Genomic DNA, 21,783 nt, shown 5'->3' with positions numbered 1-21,783 from the left:
ATTCTATCAGCATCTTAGCTAGAAAATATATACATATACAAAGAGAATATTTGACAAAACAAAGACAAAAATAATAATCAAGTTGACCTCAAGTCAGTTCTAAAGTGTTAAATACCAAGAAACGAAGGAGTAAGGACAGTATCTTGAAATAAAAAGATATATGTATATAATTTAAGTTTTATATACAGAGAAGTTGCTGTTTGTGTGTTTAGCCTCAGGCATGTAAGGGCTTAGAAAATGTGTTTTGCTCATATCTTCATTGGTAAAAATTTTTAGGTGTTATACTCGGCTTTAGTATAGTAGTAAACATTTTAAACCTTGTGAACCATGCAGGCTCTGTAGTAACTCCTCAAGTCTGCCATCACTCTAGCATGGAAGCAGGTATGGACGATTTGTAAGCCAATGGGCGTGGATGTGTTCCAATAAAACTTTATTTACAAAAACAGGCCAGAGTTTGCAGGCCCTTGTTCCACATGGTAGACAAAGCAATATCCTGAGCTCATGAGTGAGTAAATCACAGTATATAATGAGAGGGCAATTAGTATTACTAAGCTAAATTATAGAAAGACACAAATGCAGGGTAAATAATGCAATCATTTAATAGCAATAATCTAAATTTAAATGTGAAATTTTATTAACCCAAAGATGTGAGTTTCAGGGAGAAAAGAAAGTCCAAGTATGCTAAACTGCTTCCCTTACATGGGCAAAGGTGACTGATAGAAGTTGTGGTAAGAAAGAACTGAAGGTTAAAAAAAATGTTTTTGAAAAGCTCTTAAAAAAAAAAAAAAAACCAGAAAAGAAAAAGAAAAGCTCTAAGATAACTTCTCCTAGAATTAAAAATAGGCGACAACCTTTCCAAAACACTGCAGAATTAAAAAGCAAAGAAAATAAATGGTCCAATTTGCAAGAGACAGAAAACAAAAGGAAGCAAGCATAAAGCCAGAAAGCATAAAGCAAGAAGACAAACATCAAACCAAATATATCTGTTATAATCGCTGGAAATTAGTTAAATCCTTACTGAGAGAAAAATATCCATATCAGATGCATACACTATAAAAAAATCTATGTGATGCAAGATACACAAGCTGGTATATAAGAAGACAGGCAAAGGTATGTTGGCAAATGCAAACAAAAACATATTAAAGGGTACAGTATTAATTTTTTAAGTGTACATCAAGGAAAAATAAATAGGACAAAAAGTCTATCTCTATGAAGATATTATCGATTTAGTCTTTTAAGTATCAAGCAACTGCATCAACATATATAAAGCCGACCTGTTAAATATAGAATAATTGGAGAATTATTCCCAGTAGCTGTGTGAAGCTAATTATACCTCTCTCGATATTTGACGAAGAAAGTAGATGATGGATAAAGATAAAGAACAGCAAATTAGGAAGATCTTTAAAATGCCACTATTAAAGTTTAGTTAATATGTACCTATTAAATATGAAATCTATTAAATATGCTAATTATTGATCATATTAAGTCATAAAGGAAACCTCAATAAATTCCATAAGCTAGAAGTGATTTAGTTCACATCTTCTGACCACAATGTAGTAAATCTGAAATTGGTTTTTAGAAGTGGGAGATTTAAAACGCCAATTATTTTCAAATTAACAAACAACAAGAACATTGCAAGGAATCCTCTTCTGTCTACACAGGACAAAGGGAACATTAAAAGGGGACAGACAGGGCAACTAAATGAGAGCACTGCTTGGCAAAACATAGGACAAGGAGCTCAAGTTTGCTTGAAGGAAAATGTACAGCTTTGACTGTTTTGAATCGTAGACAAGGAAGAATTAAAATACATGAAGCAGACATTCTGTGAAAGGTAATAAAAAAAGAGCAAAATATAACCAAAGTAAAAGAAAGAAATTTCTAAAGATTAAATTATTGCACTGGAAAACAGATTAAAACGATCACTACATCCAGGACACGGATTCCTTGAAAAGACTAGTAAGACAGACAATCTTCCAGGATATCTCAGTGAAGATAGAAAGAAGAAAACATAAGCACATGATGTGAGAAATGAGAAAGATAGAACAGAAATGAAAAATTAAAGAATTTCCTGTAGAGTTCTATGCGAAAATGTTAAGCCTCAATGAGAAGGAAAATGGAAAATAAGAAAACAAAGATTATCAAATCTGACAATCAGAATAGACCACTATCCATGGAAGAAATAGAAACCAGTCTCCAAGAATTGCATCCATAAAAGGAGCTGTGCCCAAATGTTTTATGGGCAAGTTCTTTCAAACCCTCAAAGAACACATAATTCTTATGCTATTTAAACTGTTACAGATTGTAGAAAAAAATGAAAAGTGTCACAGTTGGCTTTATGATGTTAACATAAACTTGATACCAAAATGTGACAAAACAAGCATAATAAAATAAAACAATACATTCACTTCACATAGAAATACAGATGCAATCCAGAAATAAGAGATTTAGTATAACACAGTAGAATAAAAAAGAATAATGCCACTGATCAAGAGAGAATTTAATCCAAGAATACACGGATAGGTTAATATTATGAAATAAAATTTATCATATCAGTGTCAATGAAAAAAGTTGATAGTGATGGGTAGCACAAAAGGAGCATTTGATAAAATTAAAAATTCAATTTTGATAAGATGTTTCTATAAACTATAGAAAGATACTACACCTTGATATGATGAAGTGTGTTGATCTAAAACCAACAATGAGTGGCATATCTAATGTTGAACCACCGAAGCAGCATTTCCCAAATCCACTACTGTAATAGTTTTCTAGGACATGTTAGTAAGTGTGATGAAAAGTAAAGCGTAAACAATAGTTCAAAAGTAGTTAGGGAAATGAATGGAGCGACATGTCATGTCTTAACAGGAGGGCTCGGCATGATGAAAATGTCACTTTTCAAATTAATCTATGCATCCTAAAAATTTATGATTAACATGTGACAGGATTTGTGTGTGGTGGGGGTCTGTGGGGGACAGGGTTTTTCTGGAAAAATGAATGTGCAAGGACGGACAAGATAATTTTGAAAAAGAATTTTCATCCAGGGGCCTTAAACCAGAAAATGTTAAAATGTATTATGAAACCACAATAATTAAAATAATGTATAGAACTGTCAAATTACTGTGATGTACATCTGACATACATATAATATTTATTATATTATATTCTAATGTATTATTATATATATTACATGTTATATACTATCATATTATACATAAAAACATAAATATACTATAAATATTATATTTATGTTATAAATATAAATATTATATATTATATTAATATTTCATGTAAATATAATATAAATATAATATTATATTATTTGTCAACCATACGACAATAAAAAAAGAGTAAAAATTTTTAAATAAAAAAAAATAGTGTGGCACCAATGCTAGAGCAGAGAGATGTAAATTTATGGAACAGAAGTGGGAGTCCCAAGATTCTTTTTAATACAACAAAGGTGGTTTTCCAAATAAGAGAGTAAAGGATATATTATTCACTAAATCTTTTAAGAATATCTGGCTAAAAAAAAAAGAGAATATCTGGCGAACCATTTCAAAATCGATATGGTTAGACATCACTTACCAAAATACAAAAATAAATTCCAGATGGATTACAAATGATGCCCTGAAAGAACTGGGGGAAAACAGAGGTTATGTGACTGGCATTGGGGAACATCTCTCCAAGCATCCCCAGGAAGACACAACTCATAAATAATTAGATTAAAATACGTGACTACATAAAAATGGTAAATGCCCATATATTCGCAAAAACCACAAAAACAATAAAATGCGAAAAAAACCCAATGGGAAGCATAGTTGCTAAATATGTGCAAGAATTATATTATTAAATACTCCTCATCTTTATTCCCTTTTTAGCAAACCTCTCTGTCTCTCTGTCTGCAATCCATTTGCCTTTCCACAGAAGGTGGACGCCACCCTGGGAAGGAGGAGGACATGATTCAGAGGAACGTCCCATTTAGCCAGAAAAAGGAAGGGAATGTCTTCCCCATCTACCTTCTATAGGTGGACTGTGGGGGGAAATGGGGAAGGAGGTAGTGGAAAGAGGCAGCTGGGTGTTTGTTCTGAGCTCCCCTCTCAACAAGGACTTTGAGGCATTTAAGATAAAGGTGGGAGTGAAGGTGATTTTTCCCATCCTCCATTCTGGGTATCTGGGAGATGCCACATGACAGCTACCGCACCATGAAAGTTACAGCCAGCACGGCTCGGCAGAGAGCAAACCTGGTCAACACACCTGTGTGGTGTGGTGTGGTGTGGTGTGTGTGGTGTGTGTGGTATGGTATGGTGTAGTATGGTATGGTGTGCGGGGTGTGGTGTGTGTGGCGTGGTGTGGTATGGTGTGTGTGGTGTAGTTATGATGTGTGGTGTGGTGTGTGTGGTGTGGTATGGTGTGTGTGGTGTGGTGTGTGTGGTGTGTGTAGTGTGGTATGGTGTGTGCTGTGGTGTGGTGTGTGTGGTGTGTGTAGTGTGGTATGGTGTGTGCTGTGGTGTGGTGTGTGTGGTGTGTGTAGTGTGGTATGGTGTATGTAGTGTGGTATGGTGTGTGGTGTGGTGTGGTGTGGTGTGTGTGGTGTGGTGTGGTGTGTGTGGTGTGGTGTCCTGTTGTGTGTATGGTATGCAAAGAACCCATGGGGCTCTCCATGCCTTGAGACAGGGGTGAAACATTGCTGAGGATTTTAGCTCAGAAGCAAGAGGTGATCACAGGGGCTCCAGGGACAAAGTGACTCCCTGGCCAATAGCAGCAGAGCAGTTATCTGCCCAGCCAGGAACGAATGGAGTCACAGGCAAACTTTGAGGGTCTGAAGTCCCAGGGACGACTGTGTGGGGCTGGGTCATCAAGTGGGACAACGGGCCACAACGAACAGCCTCAGACTCATCAGGGGACAACTAGTGTTTAGTCACTAGACTACACCAACCTCCCCAATGCAGGACACTAAAAATCACACTTAAGGGTCAGTCAGGGTCCTAATTTCCTATCCACATACCCATGAGATCGTGTGAGCCCCTGGACCTGGTCAACAACTTAGCAGGCAAATCTGCAGAGCTTGTGTTACTTCAAAGAGGCTAAGTATATAAAGACGCTGCTTAAATGATGGGATCAGGCTGAGCTTATCGGATTTGACTAAAAGTGTGTGTGTATGTGTGTGTGCGTGCGTGTGTGTGTGTGTGTGTGTGTGTGTGTATTTCCACGAAGTTCATGAAAAACATCACATCGCTTTTTTGAAAGTAAAGAAGCTACATTTTCTCAGCAATATCTGATTATAGCATGAAAAAAAAACTGGCAACCCAGTATATACTATAAATAAGTGATTAATATCTTCAATGTATAAAATAAGCTTACAAATAGAAAAGAAATAAAAATAAATGGGTTTATAAAAAGCGGCCAAAACGCACAGACAAGCAATTTCACATTACAAAAGTCGAAATACAAATGACTAATGAGAATACAGGGGGAAATTTTTCAAATAGCAAAGAAACATACAATTTAAAAATGAGAAGCCACAATGCAAGCGTCCAGCTGGCAAAGCAAATAGCGCTAAAATACGGGGAACCTGCTAGACAAGGAAGGTGGGTCTTCCCATCTGAACCTGAAACCCTGAGGCAACAAAACACAGCAATGCCTTCGTCCTGAAGTGCCGTCTCCTTCAGAGTAATGACTTGCCTGTCTGCAGCCTGCTTTGAGAGTCGGCTGTTGTTCAAAGCATTGCTGGAACTCATTCTAGATGTTTTCTGAGCCTACAGCACATTCTTTTGAATATGATGGTAAATCTTCATTGACAGTTTCATCTCATGGAAAGAGCCAGAATTAATTTAAAGCCAAGTCTGCTTATACTATTTGTGATCAGTGAAAGGTTTTCTCATAAATCTGTTTTGGAGGCCATGACAAAGAGGCATTCCAGAACTATGTAGCAGCTCGTGGAAATAACTATTTGCCACCGCAGGTGGTAAGGATGGTACTTGGCAGGACATCTCTCACCTGTCCGGTGTAAAGGTCTCCCACTGGCCTGTCCACAGTTCTCTTTCCACGAAGCCTTTGACAGTCTGAAATATAGGCTTGGTCATGTCACCCTTGTTCCTGGTCAAAAACTCATAAAATGGCTCGAAAAGTGTATTTGGTCTGGATCCTTTCTCCCCAGCTTCATTTGTTACCAGCTATCTCACAGACCTTCAGTTCTGGCCACACCAGTCATCTGGAAAATCCTCATGGACATCTGGCCAACCTTGTCGGAGTCCTTGTCCATTCTGTCCCCCCCGCCACCCTCTCAGCCCCCGAACATCTCCTCATCCTGCACATCTCGGCTCAAAGGTCAAGCCCTCCTTCACAGCAAGCCTTTTTCTGCCCTCCCTGCTCAGGGTCGTTCTTAGCCACAGTATATGTTTTCAAGGCACCACCTACGTCCTCTTCACTGGGCAGTTTGGATTTTTTAATCAGACATTATCTGATCCAAAGAGATTAGAAGCCTGCAGGAAGGCGAGGACCCAGACTCTTTTTATTTGGTGCATGGCATAAAGCCCAGCATACCGGAAGTCCTCAATAAATAACCAGCAGATGAAAGAGAAATGTTATTTGATATGCTTGTGAGGTAGATATGCCGCAAGATGGTCAGAATAATCCTCCCTCCTTCTCTGCATCTGCCACTCACCCCATCAGGACATCAAGCTATGTCCTTCACCCTTGCACCTACGTGGGCCTTGTGACTTGCTTTCACTGCAGAATGAGACAGCAGTGACACTGGGCCAGGTCTGGGCCTAGCTCTTCAAAGGCCTGGCAGTGTCTGCCCTGGCTCTCTTAGAGAGAACAGCCACGCTGTAAAAAAGCTGGTCTAGGGGTGCTTGGGTGGCTCAGTCACTGAAGTGTCTGACTCTTGGTTTCGACTCAGGTCATGATCTCAGGGTTGTGGAATCAAGCACCATGTTGGGCTCTGCGCTCTGCAGGGAGTGTGCTGGAGACTGTCTCTCCCTTTCTGTCTCCCTCTACTCCTCCCCTTGCTCATGCTCATGCTCTTGCTCTGTCTCCTTCAAATAAATACTTAAATCTAATAAAAAAGGAAGGAAGGAAGAAGGAAGGAAGGAAGAAAGAAGAAAAAAGAAAAGAAAAGAAAAGAAAAGGAAAAGAAAAGAAAAGAAAGAGCAAGCTGTCTACACCACTGGAGGAAGAAAGGCCACCAATTCTGAGAGCCAGCCCCAATGGTCAGATGTACTGGGTCTTGACTCATCCCTGCCCCACAGAATCATGAGCTATAAAACAGTTATTGCTTTAGACAACTATGTTTTGGGATGGTTTGTAGTACAGCCAGAGTAACCAAGAAACTGGCCTCTATCTTAAAATCATAACGGCTCTCAGATTATCTTCACACCATTATCTCTAAGAGGTCAACCTTGTCGGTTAAGAATCAGGGGCCTGTAACAAAGCAACCCAATGTCTGGTTATTTGGGGCATCCACAAGAGTCAGAGTTGTTATACGTCCTTTATATGTCATTACCTGCACTTGCCCTTCTTTCTTGCCGTGTCTCACACATCGCCATCTGAAACTTTGCTATGCATTTCATTGTGCAGATTTTCCGCTCCATTAGGGTAGGGATTTTTTTCTTGTTTTTTTTCTCCAGCAGTTCTAGCTGCCTGGCACATAGTAGATGCTCAATGAAATTTCGCTGAATGAGTGAATCATTCTTTACCTCACTGCTTCTACCCGATAAGCCCCTTGCAAGATCTATCTGCCCTCAAACACCCCATTTTTTTTTAAAGATTTTATTTATTTATTTGACAGAGAGAGACACAGTGAGAGAGGGACCACAAGCAGGGGGAGTGGGAGAGGGAGAAGCAGGCTTCCTGCGGAGCAGGGAGCCCGATGCATGGCTTGATCCCAGGACCCCGGGATCATGACCTGAGCCGAAGGCAGACGCTTAACGACTGAGCCACCCAGGTGCCCCTCAAACACCCCATTTTAAAACACATTCTTTCTCCTCACTACCGCATGGTCTGCTATCTTTTTAACATAAATATCAAATATTCTATGTCCACAGGAACCACAGCTCAGCCCAACACAGCCTCCTTTGACTCAGAGGTAACAGCAATGACTAGGTCCAATAATAACGCCTACTTTGTATTGAAATCAGAGAACCAGAGTTCAGACATACACCGATGCGTTCAGTAAACGTTGCCCCCTTTATCCCTTTCTTTCTGACGTTCTCTCTTTCTCAGACCTCCAAAGGCATCTGCACACTACCTATGTCGGCAACAGTCTGCAAGTCACATACGCACTGATAAAATTCACATTTATGGCCATTTACTCTCTGCTAGGCACTGTGCCAGGCGGTTGATCTGTTCAACACGTCCTATTTTATGAAAAAGAAAGCCTAGCTTTCGATCTCAGGCCACCACTTTTCCCACCCAGCCCAATGACTCTGGAACTGGCAGGCTCTAGACCAAGGGATAAAATAAGCAAAGATGATGTACACGCTTTAGGCGCTGGAGCTCCCCGCGAGACACATTTTTCACCCTTCCTATTCTCCCTATTCATCTCCATGATCAAAATCTGGCTTTTCCAAACATTCACGCCAAGGTATCAATGACTGATAACAGCCTCAGAGGTGACACCCCTCCCTACAAGGGGTTCTGACTTTCAGCCAAACATTGAGGATGCAAAAAGAAAACAAGACTTGCGGGTGGGCAAGTCAGATTTCTACCAGCAATCACACTATTCGGTCGAGTCCAGCAACCAACCTGGCCTTGATGGGAGGAGCTGGGGAGGAAGGAAGTGTGGAGGCGGTGAGGAGCCCTCTCACAGGGTAGAAGGGCAGCCTTCGGCCATGAAAGAGTGCTCACTCACCATCCTGGGCCGGTTCCTACACGTGTGGGCGCTTTCTTCTCAGCTTTGTATACCGCACACATCCCTGCCTGGCTTAGTTTCTAATCCTGCTGTTCTCTGACAGCCTAGCTCAGACTGATAATCTCTTCTTCCCAGGAAGTACTTGTTATACTTAAGAGCTTGTGTCCATTGTGTATGATAATCTAATGGCCTATTTATTCTTCCTGTTCACACTTTGCATGAAAAATGTACTTAAGACAGTTACTAAAAACAGATAACATCTCACTGATGGCCCAACAGAAGCAGTGCAGGCTTCAAGTCCCTGCTCAGTCAACAGTGGTACATCTAGAAGTTTCCACAGTGCCCCCCAGACACAGTTAACTGTGATATTCCTTCGCACTTCTAATACCACTTCACAGACTTGTGATAATTGCTCCTAATTTGTTTCCTTAACTAGACTGTGATGCCCTTGAGGGCAGGGAATGTGCTTTATTCATCTTTTTGTTCTAACTCAGTGCCTGGTACTTACTACACAGTCAACAAATCCTGGAAGAAATAGTCTCTTGCTCACTTGGTGGCATGAAGAAACTGTGGAACAGAGATCCTGGTACGTTGAGGGACCTTTTGCCGACCGAGCAGCCTGGTCAGACTGCCAACTGTACATTTTCAATTTCCCTCCTGCTGCACTGCATTATTAGGATTTAAAGGAGGCCCAGTGATTCTGGGTGCTCCTGTCTTACCATGACTTCCTGCCACTGTAACCTTTTACCTCAATGTTAATAATTCCCCAGGAGAGCAGATACAAGAAGTAGCCCCTGGTTAGACCAGAGTTCCCTTTTGTCTACTATCTGAATCTATGTGACTCCTAATCTGTTCCAGTTTATGTCCCTGCATAAACATGTCTTTACTGTGGTTCCTAGGTATGGTCGATCATCAGCAACATTCCCCATAATCCTCAGCCTCTTAGCTATTAGAGAGTAACACACAACCTTCTTGACAGGTCTTGCTTTCAACTTATGACTATAAATCTCAAATATGTCCTTAGGACTTTCTGGTAACTCCACTAAATTTCCATAAACTATTTACTTTCTCGCCTCAAAGATTAGTATTTCACATCTTTTGTTCGTCAAACCAACATCATTTCCTATTCCTTCCTCACTTGTAGCTGATGATCTTGCTTTTCATTAGGTCAAGGGCATAAATATATTCTGAAGAGCTGATTGCCTCTCCTCTCCGGATCTGCTTGCCTGTGCTTATAGTCCCTGGCTTCTCCCTCACTTCCCAACACTCCACTTGGGCACTGAATCCCACCTCCTCCCTGGCCTATACCATCAGCAACTCTATTCCATCGTTCCCTCAGAATATAAACGTGGTATCCTATCTCCCACTTTTGGAAATTCTCTCTAGATCCTTCCGGCTCTCCTCTATTTCCCTGCTCCACTGTCTAGGAAAACCTTTCCCAAGACTTGTCTCTTTTCACTGTTCCCACTTCTTCATCTTTTATTCTTTCTAGGAAGCACACAGTCAGGCTTCTGTCTCCCTCATTCCATGAGACTATTATCCTTAACGGGCATCCTCATATCACCAAGGACCTCCACACGGCCAAGTCCAATGTTGATTCCCAGCCCTCCTCTGACTTGGCCAAGCAGTTGCCTGTGACACAGCTGGATACTCTTGCCTTCTCGAAACATTTCCATTTGGCTTTGGGAACAACGCAGTCTCCTGGTTTTCCTCCTTCCTCCCTCGTCGCTCCTTCTCAACTTCTTCTGCTGGTTGGTTCTCCTCCTCTCCCCAGCCCTCGAATACCAGAATGCCCCAGGTTCAGTTCTTATCTCTCTTTTCTCTCCGTATGTCCTCCCTTGTAGATCCGTACACTTCTGTGGCTTTGAATACGTTGATGTGTCCCCAGTTTACATGGTAGCCCAGCGGCCCCTTGCAGCTCCGAACTCATGTATCTACCTGCCACTTGGCATCTCTACTTAGATGTTGAATAGACACTACTCAGCGTGGCTACACAAAATAAACACGTGTGCTTCTGCTCCTGCCAGCCCCTAACAACTCCATCATTCTCTAGTTTTCCCAGTCTCAGCCAAATGCACTACTGTTTGCCCAGGGGCTTAGGCCCCAGACCCAGAAGTTATCTTTAATTCCTCTCTTTTTTTCTCATACCCTATGTCCAAACTTGTCAGTTCCACCTGTGAAATAAGTGCTGAATGTGATCACTTCTCACCACCCCCACCTGTTTCACCCAAGCGCTAGGCATCACGACCTTTCCAACCTTGGCTGCTCTAACAGCCTCCCAACTGGTTTCCCTGCTTCCACAGTCATCCCCCCAAACAGCCCACACTCCACCCAGCAACCAGAGTGATCCTTTAAAAATATAAAACCAGCCACTCCCCTCCTAAAACCTGTCTGGATGGCTTCCCGCGGCAATTGGAATAATATGCAGATTCTACTTGGGCCTAAAAGACCCACATCACTCTGACCTAGTCTGTCTCCACAACCAGTTTTTGAACTTGTCTGCCTATGCATGCTCTGTAGTTCAGCCACTCTGGCCTCTTTGCTCTGCCTTGAACAGGTCAGGCTATTTCCCATCTCTGGACTTGCCGTCCCTCTACCCAAAAGGCCCTTCCGGACTTGGCAACGTTTGCTCCTCACTTCAGTTCGGTCTGCTCCAATATCACCTCTTCAGAGAGGACTCCTCTGACCACCCACCCCACTGCCCTGCAAATCTTTATCCTCTTATCCTGTTTACTTTTTAAATAATACTTAGTAATCCTTGATATAGATATATATTTGTTTGTCCATTTCCCCTAAAGATATATTTGTTTTTCCATTTCCCCTAAAAGAATGCAAACATTTTACTGGTAAAGAGTGTGTTGCCTTGTTCAAACTATATGCTTAGAACAAGTGCTCCATATATACTTGATGAGGGCATGGATGCACGAATAAGCTTCAGGAGGAAGTAAGAGACGGTCCACAGAAAGGTAGGGAAGCGGTGGTTCAGGCAGAGTGTTATTTAAATAAATTCCAAGCTGTGATGTACTTCCAGGGACAGAGTCAGCAATAACGATGGGCAGGCACAATCGAAAGCCAGCTAGTGGACTCAGAGGGCCTCTCAAGCAGCCCCGTTAGATAGAAATTTCTGCAACGATGAAAATGCTCAATGTCTCTGCTGTCCCCAACAGTAGCCACTGGCCAGCACTTGAACTTTGGCTAGTGGGAATGAGGGACTGGATATTAATTATCTTTAATTTTAATTTGCATTAAATTGCCACATGTGGCTGGTGGCTATGGTATCAGCGAAGCTCTAGAACCTGCAGAATCGATCCCCACCCCAGTTTGGGATTTCAGCATAATAATGCATTCCTCACTGAGTTGTGGAGAGGATGAATGAAATAAAGAGCCTGGACAAATGAAGTTTGGAGTTAGCCCTCAAAAACGAACAGCTGCTATTATGACACAGAGTTGCAAATTAAAGTACTTTAAATGCATGCCACTTAAATTTGACTCTAAAGTGCCTGAAACGAACTTTTATTAATTTTTATCATAAATTTTTTTGTTTGCTAGAGTTAGTGGACAACAAATGTGTGGGTCTATATTTGAGCTCACAAACTAAAAATAGCAAACAACCATTTTGGGATCTCCTGAAGGCCTTTCAGAGATAGATGACTATTCCAAGTGGATCAGCTTGCTGATACTTACAATGAGCTACTTAGCTTTGACAATAGCTAATATGGCATTTGCAAAAGTTGGATTTGTAACATTACTGTATTATTTTCAAACTGTGTCATCTGCAACTTCCAGAATGATCTTGGATAAGAGTACTGTCTGTTTTAATACTATTAAAATAAAGGGGAAAGTATCACTTATTGGAAACATTATGTTGAATTCTTTAAAGCTTAAATTCGTTTGGACATAAACTCATCTTTTTTTTTCTTGTCAGTGGCTGGCCACACTTTCTTCCATACTGAATCCAGAAAATAAAATTAACACAGATATAGAACATAAGCAGACCATTATGACTAACCCTTAGGAATAATCTAATCTAATAATAAAATTACACATTTGTTCAGAATAAGTATGGTGCTTATTTTTAGGCCAAGAGAATTTGCAGTCCATAGCAGCAGAGGTGAAAAGTGGCATTCCACAGCCCCTGCCGAAGTGTGTGCTGGAGACTCTGAGACTCCAAAGAAGAGGGATCTATTTAAATTAAACACATGCTTAACGGCATTAAGAAAAGTTGACGTTCTTATTAAGGAGACCAATTAATCTGTTGGAAGCCACTTTACAGTAGTTGAAAAAGTGCCCTAGGACATAATAATATAAATGAGACTGGGAGAAGAAAGGAATCTAAAATTCACTCTTCTATAAAGGAGCATTTTCCTAACTGCCCCCCCTCCCCGCCGCCGCTTTGCTGTTTGAAATGCAGATCCTTTTTCTTTCCCCCGCACGCCGCCCCCCTACCCCCCCCCCCCCCGGCTGTGAGTCTGGGGTAGCACAGGGGAACAGGATGAAGATCCCTAAATACCAAGGTCGGGTGTTTAAAGACTTACCAATGGGCATCACCAAGAAAAAAGGCAGCCAGCAGAGGACGAAGCAGCCGACCACGATGCCCAGTGTTTTGGCCGCTTTCTTCTCCCGGGAAAACTTGAGGAGCCTCACGGAGAAGTGCGTCTTGTTTTTGGCGCTGGACACCCCGGTGCCTCCTACGGGGACATTTTTCCGATGGATGCGGAGCGTCACCTGCTCCGAGTCCGACTTGTCGGTCTTGAGGCCAGACTTGAGGCCCCTGCTTTCCCTCTTGGCCACCACATAGACCCGGCAGTACATGACCAGGATGATGGTCAGTGGCACGTAGAAGGAGCCCAGCGCCGAGAAGAGCACGTAGCCGGGCTCCTCGGTGATCTGGCAGATGGTCTCGTCCTCCGGGGCCGGCTGCCTCCAGCCAAAGAGAGGCCCGATGGAGATGACGAGGGAGAGCGCCCAGACACAGAGCAGAGCCATGAGACCCCTCTTCTGGGTGACGATGGTGGGGTAGCGCAGCGGGTAGCTCACACCTATATAGCGGTCGATGGAGATGATGCAGAGTCCCATGATGGACGCGGTGCAGCACAGGACGTCCACCGCCGCCCAGATATTGCAGAAGACCCTGCCAAAGGCCCAGTAGCCCAGGATCTCGAAGATAGCTGAGAAGGGCAGCACGGTGGAGGTGAGCAGGAGGTCGGCCACCGCCAGGTTGACGATGTAGTAGTGAGTGACCGAGTGCAGATGCCGGTGGCAGGCCACGGAGAGGATCACGAGGATGTTGCCCAGCACACCGAAAATGATGAGGCCCCCCAAGATCACCCCGAGTAGAATGGCCTTGGATATGTTCACCGGTGCGGGCGGGTGGGTGCAGTTGGAACTGTCGGAAGCATTTCCAGAGAGAAACACCATGGTCCCAGCCAGGGCCGGCGAGGTCCGGCTCTCGAGAGCCACCCCCGGGCGAGGGCGGAGGCGGAAGCGAGGGAGCAGAGTCAAAAGGTCTCGGCTCGGGGGAGCCTTGCCCGCTGGGGTTAGCTGGGGGTGAGAGAGAGCGCGCGGGTGGGAAGCAACCCCGGCCTGCCGTGCAAACCCTCAGAAGGCCACGCAAAGGGGCAGGGCGTTAAAGGCGACATGGCCAGGGGCGCGCGGGGCTACCCGCGGACCCTATCCACCCTTTGCGCTGGCCTCCGGCCCCAACTCCCTTCCTACCCGAGGCTTGGCGCTAAGCTCGAGGAGGCACGTTGCAAAACGCAGTCGCAGAATTACAGGGGCCCGCTTCTGCGTACTGTCTGATCCGTCCTGCTTAGAAGATTCAGCATTCTGCACGTAATTGGGAATTCAACAGTGCAGCGCCAGTCTCCCCGCAAACCACAGTCAAGTACCGGTTTGCCGTCGACTCTCAAAGGCGGGGACCGCTGGCATCTGGGCGCTTCTGCCGGCCCGCAGTTACCCACAGGGTGAGTGGCCCGCGGTGGACTCGTGATATTGATCCAGCTTCTCCGCGCGCAGACCGGGGTAAGTGGATAAAATGTTGGCCAGGACCGAGGCGGCTGCGGGGCGTTGTTTGCCCGCGTCCTCCTGAAAGAGCGCAAAGAGAAAGGCGGAGTGTATAGCAGACGCCCCGGGGAGCGAGGCCAAACCCGGCTCGACGGACCGTGGGCGGCGGCTGGGAGCCCCGCCGACTCTGCGGTCCCGGAGCGGCGTGCCCTGCCGCAGCACAGGCGGCGCGCGAGGGGACCGCGCGCCCGGCTCCCCGCCGCTGGGAACCTGCCCTGGCGCGCGGCCCGCGGCCTCTGGCCCGCTCCAAGATCCGAAGCAAACAAACCCCAAGCTGCGGCGGCCAATTACGAGCGGCCGCACAGCGAAATTAAACCCCGCGACGCTCGCTAGGCGGGACTGCGGCTGGTGTGTGCGTTTGTGTGTGTAGCGCAGAGCCGAGTCGGTGAAAACCGGCGGTTGCCATTTGAACAGGTTGCATCGCAGCCACCTGGAGGGGGCGGCCTGGGAGAGGGAACCGCAGCGACCCGGGGACCGCAGGCGAGCCCGTGCCACGCGCACGTTCACGCCGGAGGAATTCACACTGGGTGTGCGGTGCGCGCCGGTCTGTCGACCAGCCAAGCCGGCTCGAGAGCCAGGTCCCGAGCAAAGCCTGGCGGGGCCCGAGGGCTGAACGCGACCCAGATCGGTCCAGGAGCCCTTTTCAAGCCGCAGGATCGGCGGTGCGGGAGGACTTGAGCCTCGAGCCACACCCGGACGGGCTGCGCGGGTGCAGGCGAAGTGGTGGGGAGGGCAAGCGCTACTCTGCAGAAGGGGCTTTTGCAAGTGGCGGTCACTGCGGCTTTGGTGGGCTTAAAAAATCAAGCGGAAAGGGGGACGCTTCGGTTTTCTGCGCTGGGGGCCATGGTCTGTGTGAGAAACTTAGGTTTCCACGGCCGCGAGCCGACCACAGGGACTCAGGCAGGAATGCGAGGACTGGGGACCCATCTTGCCTTCTAAGGACTCTGGCTGGGGTCGGGGCCCTGAGGCGGGACCCTAGGGGCAAAGGCTCTTGTGAAAAATCACAAGTTCAAGAGCTCACAGGTGGTACTAAAAGCAAGCAACTGCAGAAAGCCTCTTTACCACGGGGCGATAAATACGGGCTGAAAAACACACTTGTTAACTAGGAGGTAACTTTCTAGAATATATAAGGGAAACAGGGTGGGGTGGGAATGCTGGTGTCACAGCGGGTGAAAAAAGCGGGGGGCGCTTAGGGAAAGTGCGGGTTCCGGCTCACGGGGAAGCAAGGGAGATGTGCCTTCACCCACCCGGCCCTGCTGGACGCCCGCGTCCCGCGCCGCCGCGCACTCACCTGGAGCTGGGAGCGGACCGGGAGTTCGGTCCCACGAGCAGCCCTGCCGCCTCTCTCTGGGGGAGAAGGCGACCGTCTCACCGAGGAACCAGTTCTTAGTTCTTCTGCACCCGCTGACTCACCCCTCCACCACAGATGTCTTTAAGCTCCCAGCTCACTATCGCTTTACCTGCAGAATTTAAAATAGTGAAAATAGGAAAAGAAAAAAAAAAAAAACCCAATAGCCAACCAATAACTCCACATTCACCCTTTAAATATTCAAGCTCCCCGACATCAGCAAAGAATGGCAAGGAACTTTGCAGCTAGCTCTCGCTGACGTCACACAGGCAGTAGCCCCAGCGAGTACGGTAATCGGCTGTTTACCGTATTACTCTGCGGCAACAGGCAGAATGCGCACAGCCGTATTTTTTTAATTTCTTTTTTTTTCTGCTCCCTCTTGTCTTGGGTGGATTAAGTTCTCGCTTTACTTTAAAAAAGATATGTGTATGGGTATGTGTTTGTGTGTAACTTTTATTTATAGTAAATAACTTATTTAAATGATATGATTTTTTTAAATAAAGAAAAATTGACACTTGCCGGACAGATATTATTGCATGTATAGTGTGTTCAAAGACATGACCTAAAAGTTACATTTGGGGGCACGTGGGTGGCTCAGTCGTTAAGCGTCTGCCTTCGGCTCAGGTCATGGTCCCAGGGTCCTGGGATCGAGCCCGGTATCGGGCTCCCTGCTTAGCGGGAAGCCTGCTTCTCCCTCTCCCACTCCCCCTGCTTGTGTTCCCTCTCTCGCTGTCTCTCTCTGTCAGATAAATAAATAAAATCTTAAAAAAAAAAAAAAGTTACATTTGAACAGCTTTATTCAATTAACACTGGAACTAGGTTCTGTTAAAAATCAAGAAGAGCATGTTGTTATGCCAAATACGCAGGTAAATTATATTTGCAGATGTTTTAAGATGAGAGTAAAATCAGATAACACTTAATAAATCTGATTGCAATAAAATTATGATTCCAGGAAGATAATGTGAGCATATCTAACCTTTATTAAATATGATCCATCTCTCATTTCTTTAGACAAATGGAATTTAAAAAAGCATTATAGTCCCACTGTAGTTTCTTACACAGTTTAGTGTTGGTAAAGTGCCACAAATTCTCTTCCAGTTTTTATAAGAAAATGTATTTTTTAAGGGAATGTTACTTCTGTTACTTCTCTTTTAATTCTCGTTGATTCATAATACTTGGCATATGAAAAGCTGACATCACCAGTTTTATTTACTTTTTTTTCTGGTAAATTCCATGTTCTGTTTACCTTGCAATTGAATAAAGCCATATGTGTTTTTGGAATATTGGGAAAATACTAGAATTTTCTCCACTCTGATTCCCACCTCCTACATCATCCTCTTTCATCTTTATTGATTTAGACAAAATACTGTTCTTAAAGTATTTACTAGTAACAAAGAGAGAACTTTGACCAATGGTTTGCATTGGAATTCTCTCCCCTGAACAAAAGTTTGTTAATATTGTTTTTTTCCAAGGAGATGTTTGGGAGGCCCTTTTATAGCAATATACCTCTAATGTCTTGGAGTAATGTCCATGGAAAGATCAGGGAGCACTACTTCATTAAAGACCTAATATTTAGATTTCCTTTTCTCGTATACACAATGCCGCCCACCTCCCACATCTCTGGGGGTAGTACCTACACCTATCACATTTGATTAGACTGTAATATTGTTTGATTTGACTTTAATATTATTTTTAAAAATATACAAAAATGGCTTGTTCATCCATAAACTGAATTTTAGGTTGTAGAAGAAACAGTGGATAAGGATACAGGAAATCTGGGTTCACTCTAATTAAGTAACGAAGTCACTTGCTGTCTCTGGGAGTCAGTTCCCTCAGGTAGGGAGAACTGGACTTTAATTCCCTGTTAACTCTTACATCTTGTCCTCGAATATGTATATAACATATGTTCTTTAGAAATCCCATCCACCAGACAGATATTATTATTGTTTGATTTCATATTCATTAACCTTATACCATGAAGGCGAGCTTTCTATTAAGATTTGTTCTACGGTAGGTAAGGGAAACAGTGTTATCGGCAAGAAAAGCAACCCAAAATTGCTCAGCTCTGCAAGGTTAGAATGTAACAAAGGTCTTTGGAACTCCCAGTCCTCCAGCCCCCAACAAACAAGCATGCAACCCCTCCTTTCCCCCACTGGCTAACTAGTTGGAGCCAAGGCTGAGAACTCTTTTTTTTGTAGCTTGGTCCCTACACACTGCCAGATAGCGAACATCAGTATTTGTGACGCTAACTCTTGGAACCAATTTTTCTTGGGTAGCCATAGACCCACATACAGGGAACTATCCATCTGTGGGTTTCCTTTAAAGACTAGTTGAGGTGAATGTCCCAGAAGGTGTTGAGTTGGATCCCTGGAGAGGTGGGGTGAAGACAGAGTAGACTGTAGGGTCATGAAGATGCTGTCCCTGCCCTCCTATAAAACCAGAGGCAAAACCCAGCTTTTCCAAGCCTAGACTTCCTAATTTTTAAAGCGACACAATAAAACCCCCCAAGGTTGTTATGAGGACCGACTGAAATTATATCTCATAGGGCTTATCCACGCTCTTGTTAGTAATCTTATTAACGCTTTCCCTTTCTGTTCATTTTGTGTGCTACTTTACAGTGAAACATATTTCTAATCCAGAGTGGTCCCAATCCCACATTAACATGAGCACGATGTATTCAGCTGGAGAAATCTGTGCAATGACCTGAGAATTACACCTAAGCCCACTGCTATAAGCACAGTGACCCAACAAAGCAAAGTAGGGGACTGGACCTGGTCACAGGCTACTCCCCCTTTCTTCCCACTCCCCCTTGTCCCACATCTTGAAGGACCATGAAAATATGTGCAAATACTACAGCTGGCCTTTGACCTTTGGCCGTGGTCTGTCATGTGGTCTGCCCTTGAGAAGATGGGTCCAGGAAAAAGGCCTAAGGCCCTGAAAGTGGTTGTGTGGCCATTTGGAGCAGAAGATTCTGGGTCCCAGAGCATAATCTAGAAAGAAGGGTGTAGGCTCCAGTCAGAGATACTAACCTCAGTCCTGTGGTCTTATGGATTCTGGGATCTTTAAAGCCCCAAGCCCAAGTTAGGGGTCCTCTTGCCTGGACCTAACAGCGCTACTCTCTAGACCGTTAGGGTGTGATGGAAGCTGAGAAATTCACTGCAGGGGAGGTTCCAGGAAGGCTCATGGGAGGATGTCTTGATGTAGGGCTTGCAGGATAAGCAGGAGTCAGATTGGTAGGCAGAAGTGAGGAAGGCAAGTCAACGACAGCCGTACAACAGAATGTGTGTGTGTGTCTGTAGGTGTGCGCACGTGTGCATGTGCGTGTGCTTGTATGTGTGCGTGCAGAGACACTGGGGTCTAATTGGAGAAGAAGAGCTTGCAATCAATATACACCCCATACCTTCGGTTGGCAGAACTGTTAGTGACTGGTGAGAAACTCAACAAGGATAGGAGGCTTTAAGAAGAAAAGAAAAATCTGTCAATCATTATCTTAGAAGACAAGACACCATGGAATTATGAGCTGTTTTCCCAGGCTTATGATTCCAAGTGACAGAGTAGAGGGCTTAATGTTAGTATCTACCCAAAAGACCTGGCTTTTCAACTAATTCTCTTAAGGCTTACAAAGTTAAAGGGGGAGGAAAATGAAAAACATTACTCAGAATGATACTGATGCGGTATCAAGTCACAATTCTCTAAACAAGCCTTGTGTTCTAATTCTTAATCGAACTGAGAAAACTGCACAGTGCACAGACACTTATTGGGGGAAGCCTTGGGTGAGATAATAATTCTGCCCTTGTCATCATTTGTCCTGCTCATTGTTGTCCCTGGGAAAACAACTTGTTCCAAGTCTCATATGAGTCGTGGATCCCATCCCTACGTGGTAGATTATGGTGGGAAGACGGGGTCAAGTCAGTCTATAGCAAGTCAGGTAAATTATTTCTTTAAAACAATAAATCTTTGCTCTTGCATAGCAAATGTGAGTTATCAATCAAATTTGTCAAATATCCTCTAAAAGGGAGGTGAAACACCAAAATCAGTATTTGTACCAAATGTAGAAATGCTTCATCTCATTTCTCCACCTGCTGATGAACTTCTATAGGCACATTAAAATGCTTATTGACCTGTATTTCATTATAAAATACATGCTGATAATAGCACATTTTGAAAAGTTGGAAATGCATAAAAATAAGACTTATCTGTAATTTTGCCGTTGGAGAGATAACCACTGTTCAATAGTTGACATTGTCCCATTTTTTCCCATGTGTGTAAATAATATAGTACATATATGAAATATATTATATACATGTATTTATGATGTGTATATATGTGTATATATATGCATTATATACAATACTGTGATCATATTGCATCTACCATTATATATCCTGCTTTTTCATTTAATGTTATTTTATGAACACAAACTCATATTATTAAATTTTTGCAAGAATATGATTTGTAGTGGCTGCATAGCAATTCCATTAGTATATATGTCATGATAAATTTAACTGTTTGGATATTTAGGTTTTCCAAAAATGTCTGATTTATAACTTGTACTGTGATAAATACTCATATATAATGTTTTACTCTAATTTTTCTTTAGATTAACTCTTACAAGTGAAATTAGAGGATAAAAATTTATGAGCATTTAAGGTATTATAATATGTTGCCTTCTAGAAAGGTTTTATAAATGCAAATACAAAATGTAAACTCACAACAGTGGTGTATGACCAACTGTTTTCTGTTGTTTTTCTTATTGCTTCTTGCCAATCTTGAGTATTTATAATAAAATAGACAAGTACATATAAATGAAATAAACCTTAGCCAATTTGACAAGTAAGAAATATCTCATTTAAAAGTTATTATTCTTTAATTGTAAGCATATTTTCATACATTTATTTGACATTTCCATTTATTTTGTGATTTGCTTGTCCACATTTCTGTCAGTCAGGACTTAGTCAGAAACTGATATAGATATTTCAAGTAGGCAGTGATTTCACACAAGGAATTAGAGGCTTATAAAACAGTTAGAAAAGATTAAGAAACAGGCCAAGGAAAACTGCTATTTGCTTTCAGGAAATCTGGAAGGACGGGAGTATCAGGAAACCACAATGATGAGCTCAGCGCCTGAAGCATCAAGAATGTGCAGGACACCCAGAAGCTCCTGGCAAAACCTCACACGTGCTGTTGGCTGAAGCCTTCCTTTCCGCACAACACTTGTCACAGGACAAACAGTGGCTTCGGCTTCCCTTTTACTTTCAAGACCTCAGAGGAATTCCTTTCCTAGGTGGATTATAACCAGAACTGCTGACGGAGATTCTTCCAGCCACTGCAATGCAGAGAAGAGCACAGAAGGGGCGCCGGGCGGGGGGAATGGGTCTGAGTAGGCAATTTAGTATAATGTCCATTGCCCGTTTTTGTATTGGTATTTTCCTCTTTTATCTTCTGCATTTGTAAAAACTCTTTATATGTCATGGCAGCCATAATAATGTACCCTTCAGATCTCCTGCTGCTTAATTGGGCATAACTG

At 43.6% G+C, this 21,783-nt stretch overlaps 1 protein-coding gene and 1 long non-coding RNA gene across 5 annotated transcripts in view; one reads left to right on the top strand and one right to left on the bottom strand.

Annotated features, from left to right (window-relative positions):
* ADRA1A (adrenoceptor alpha 1A) overlaps nucleotides 1–14,377 on the bottom strand; it is a 119,232-nt gene extending 104,855 nt beyond the window's left edge. For all 3 annotated transcript variants that reach the window (XM_036085801.2, XM_036085803.2, XM_036085804.2), the window contains exon 1: nucleotides 13,381–14,377. In XM_036085801.2, the coding sequence (XP_035941694.1) occupies nucleotides 13,381–14,263 (883 nt within the window). In that variant the 5' untranslated portion in view covers nucleotides 14,264–14,377. The remainder of the gene's footprint in view (nucleotides 1–13,380) is intronic.
* A 363-nt stretch (nucleotides 14,378–14,740) lies between these two features.
* The window catches only part of LOC118531647 (uncharacterized), a 48,896-nt gene continuing 41,853 nt past the window's right edge, over nucleotides 14,741–21,783 (top strand). For both annotated transcript variants that reach the window (XR_013446588.1, XR_013446587.1), the window contains exon 1: nucleotides 14,741–14,866. This is a non-coding gene — a long non-coding RNA (uncharacterized LOC118531647). The remainder of the gene's footprint in view (nucleotides 14,867–21,783) is intronic.

Source organism: Halichoerus grypus, chromosome 3 (genome assembly GCF_964656455.1).
Source record: "Halichoerus grypus chromosome 3, mHalGry1.hap1.1, whole genome shotgun sequence".
In the NCBI taxonomy this organism is placed as follows: Eukaryota; Metazoa; Chordata; class Mammalia; order Carnivora; family Phocidae; genus Halichoerus; species Halichoerus grypus.
This window is presented reverse-complemented; position numbering and strand designations above follow the sequence as displayed.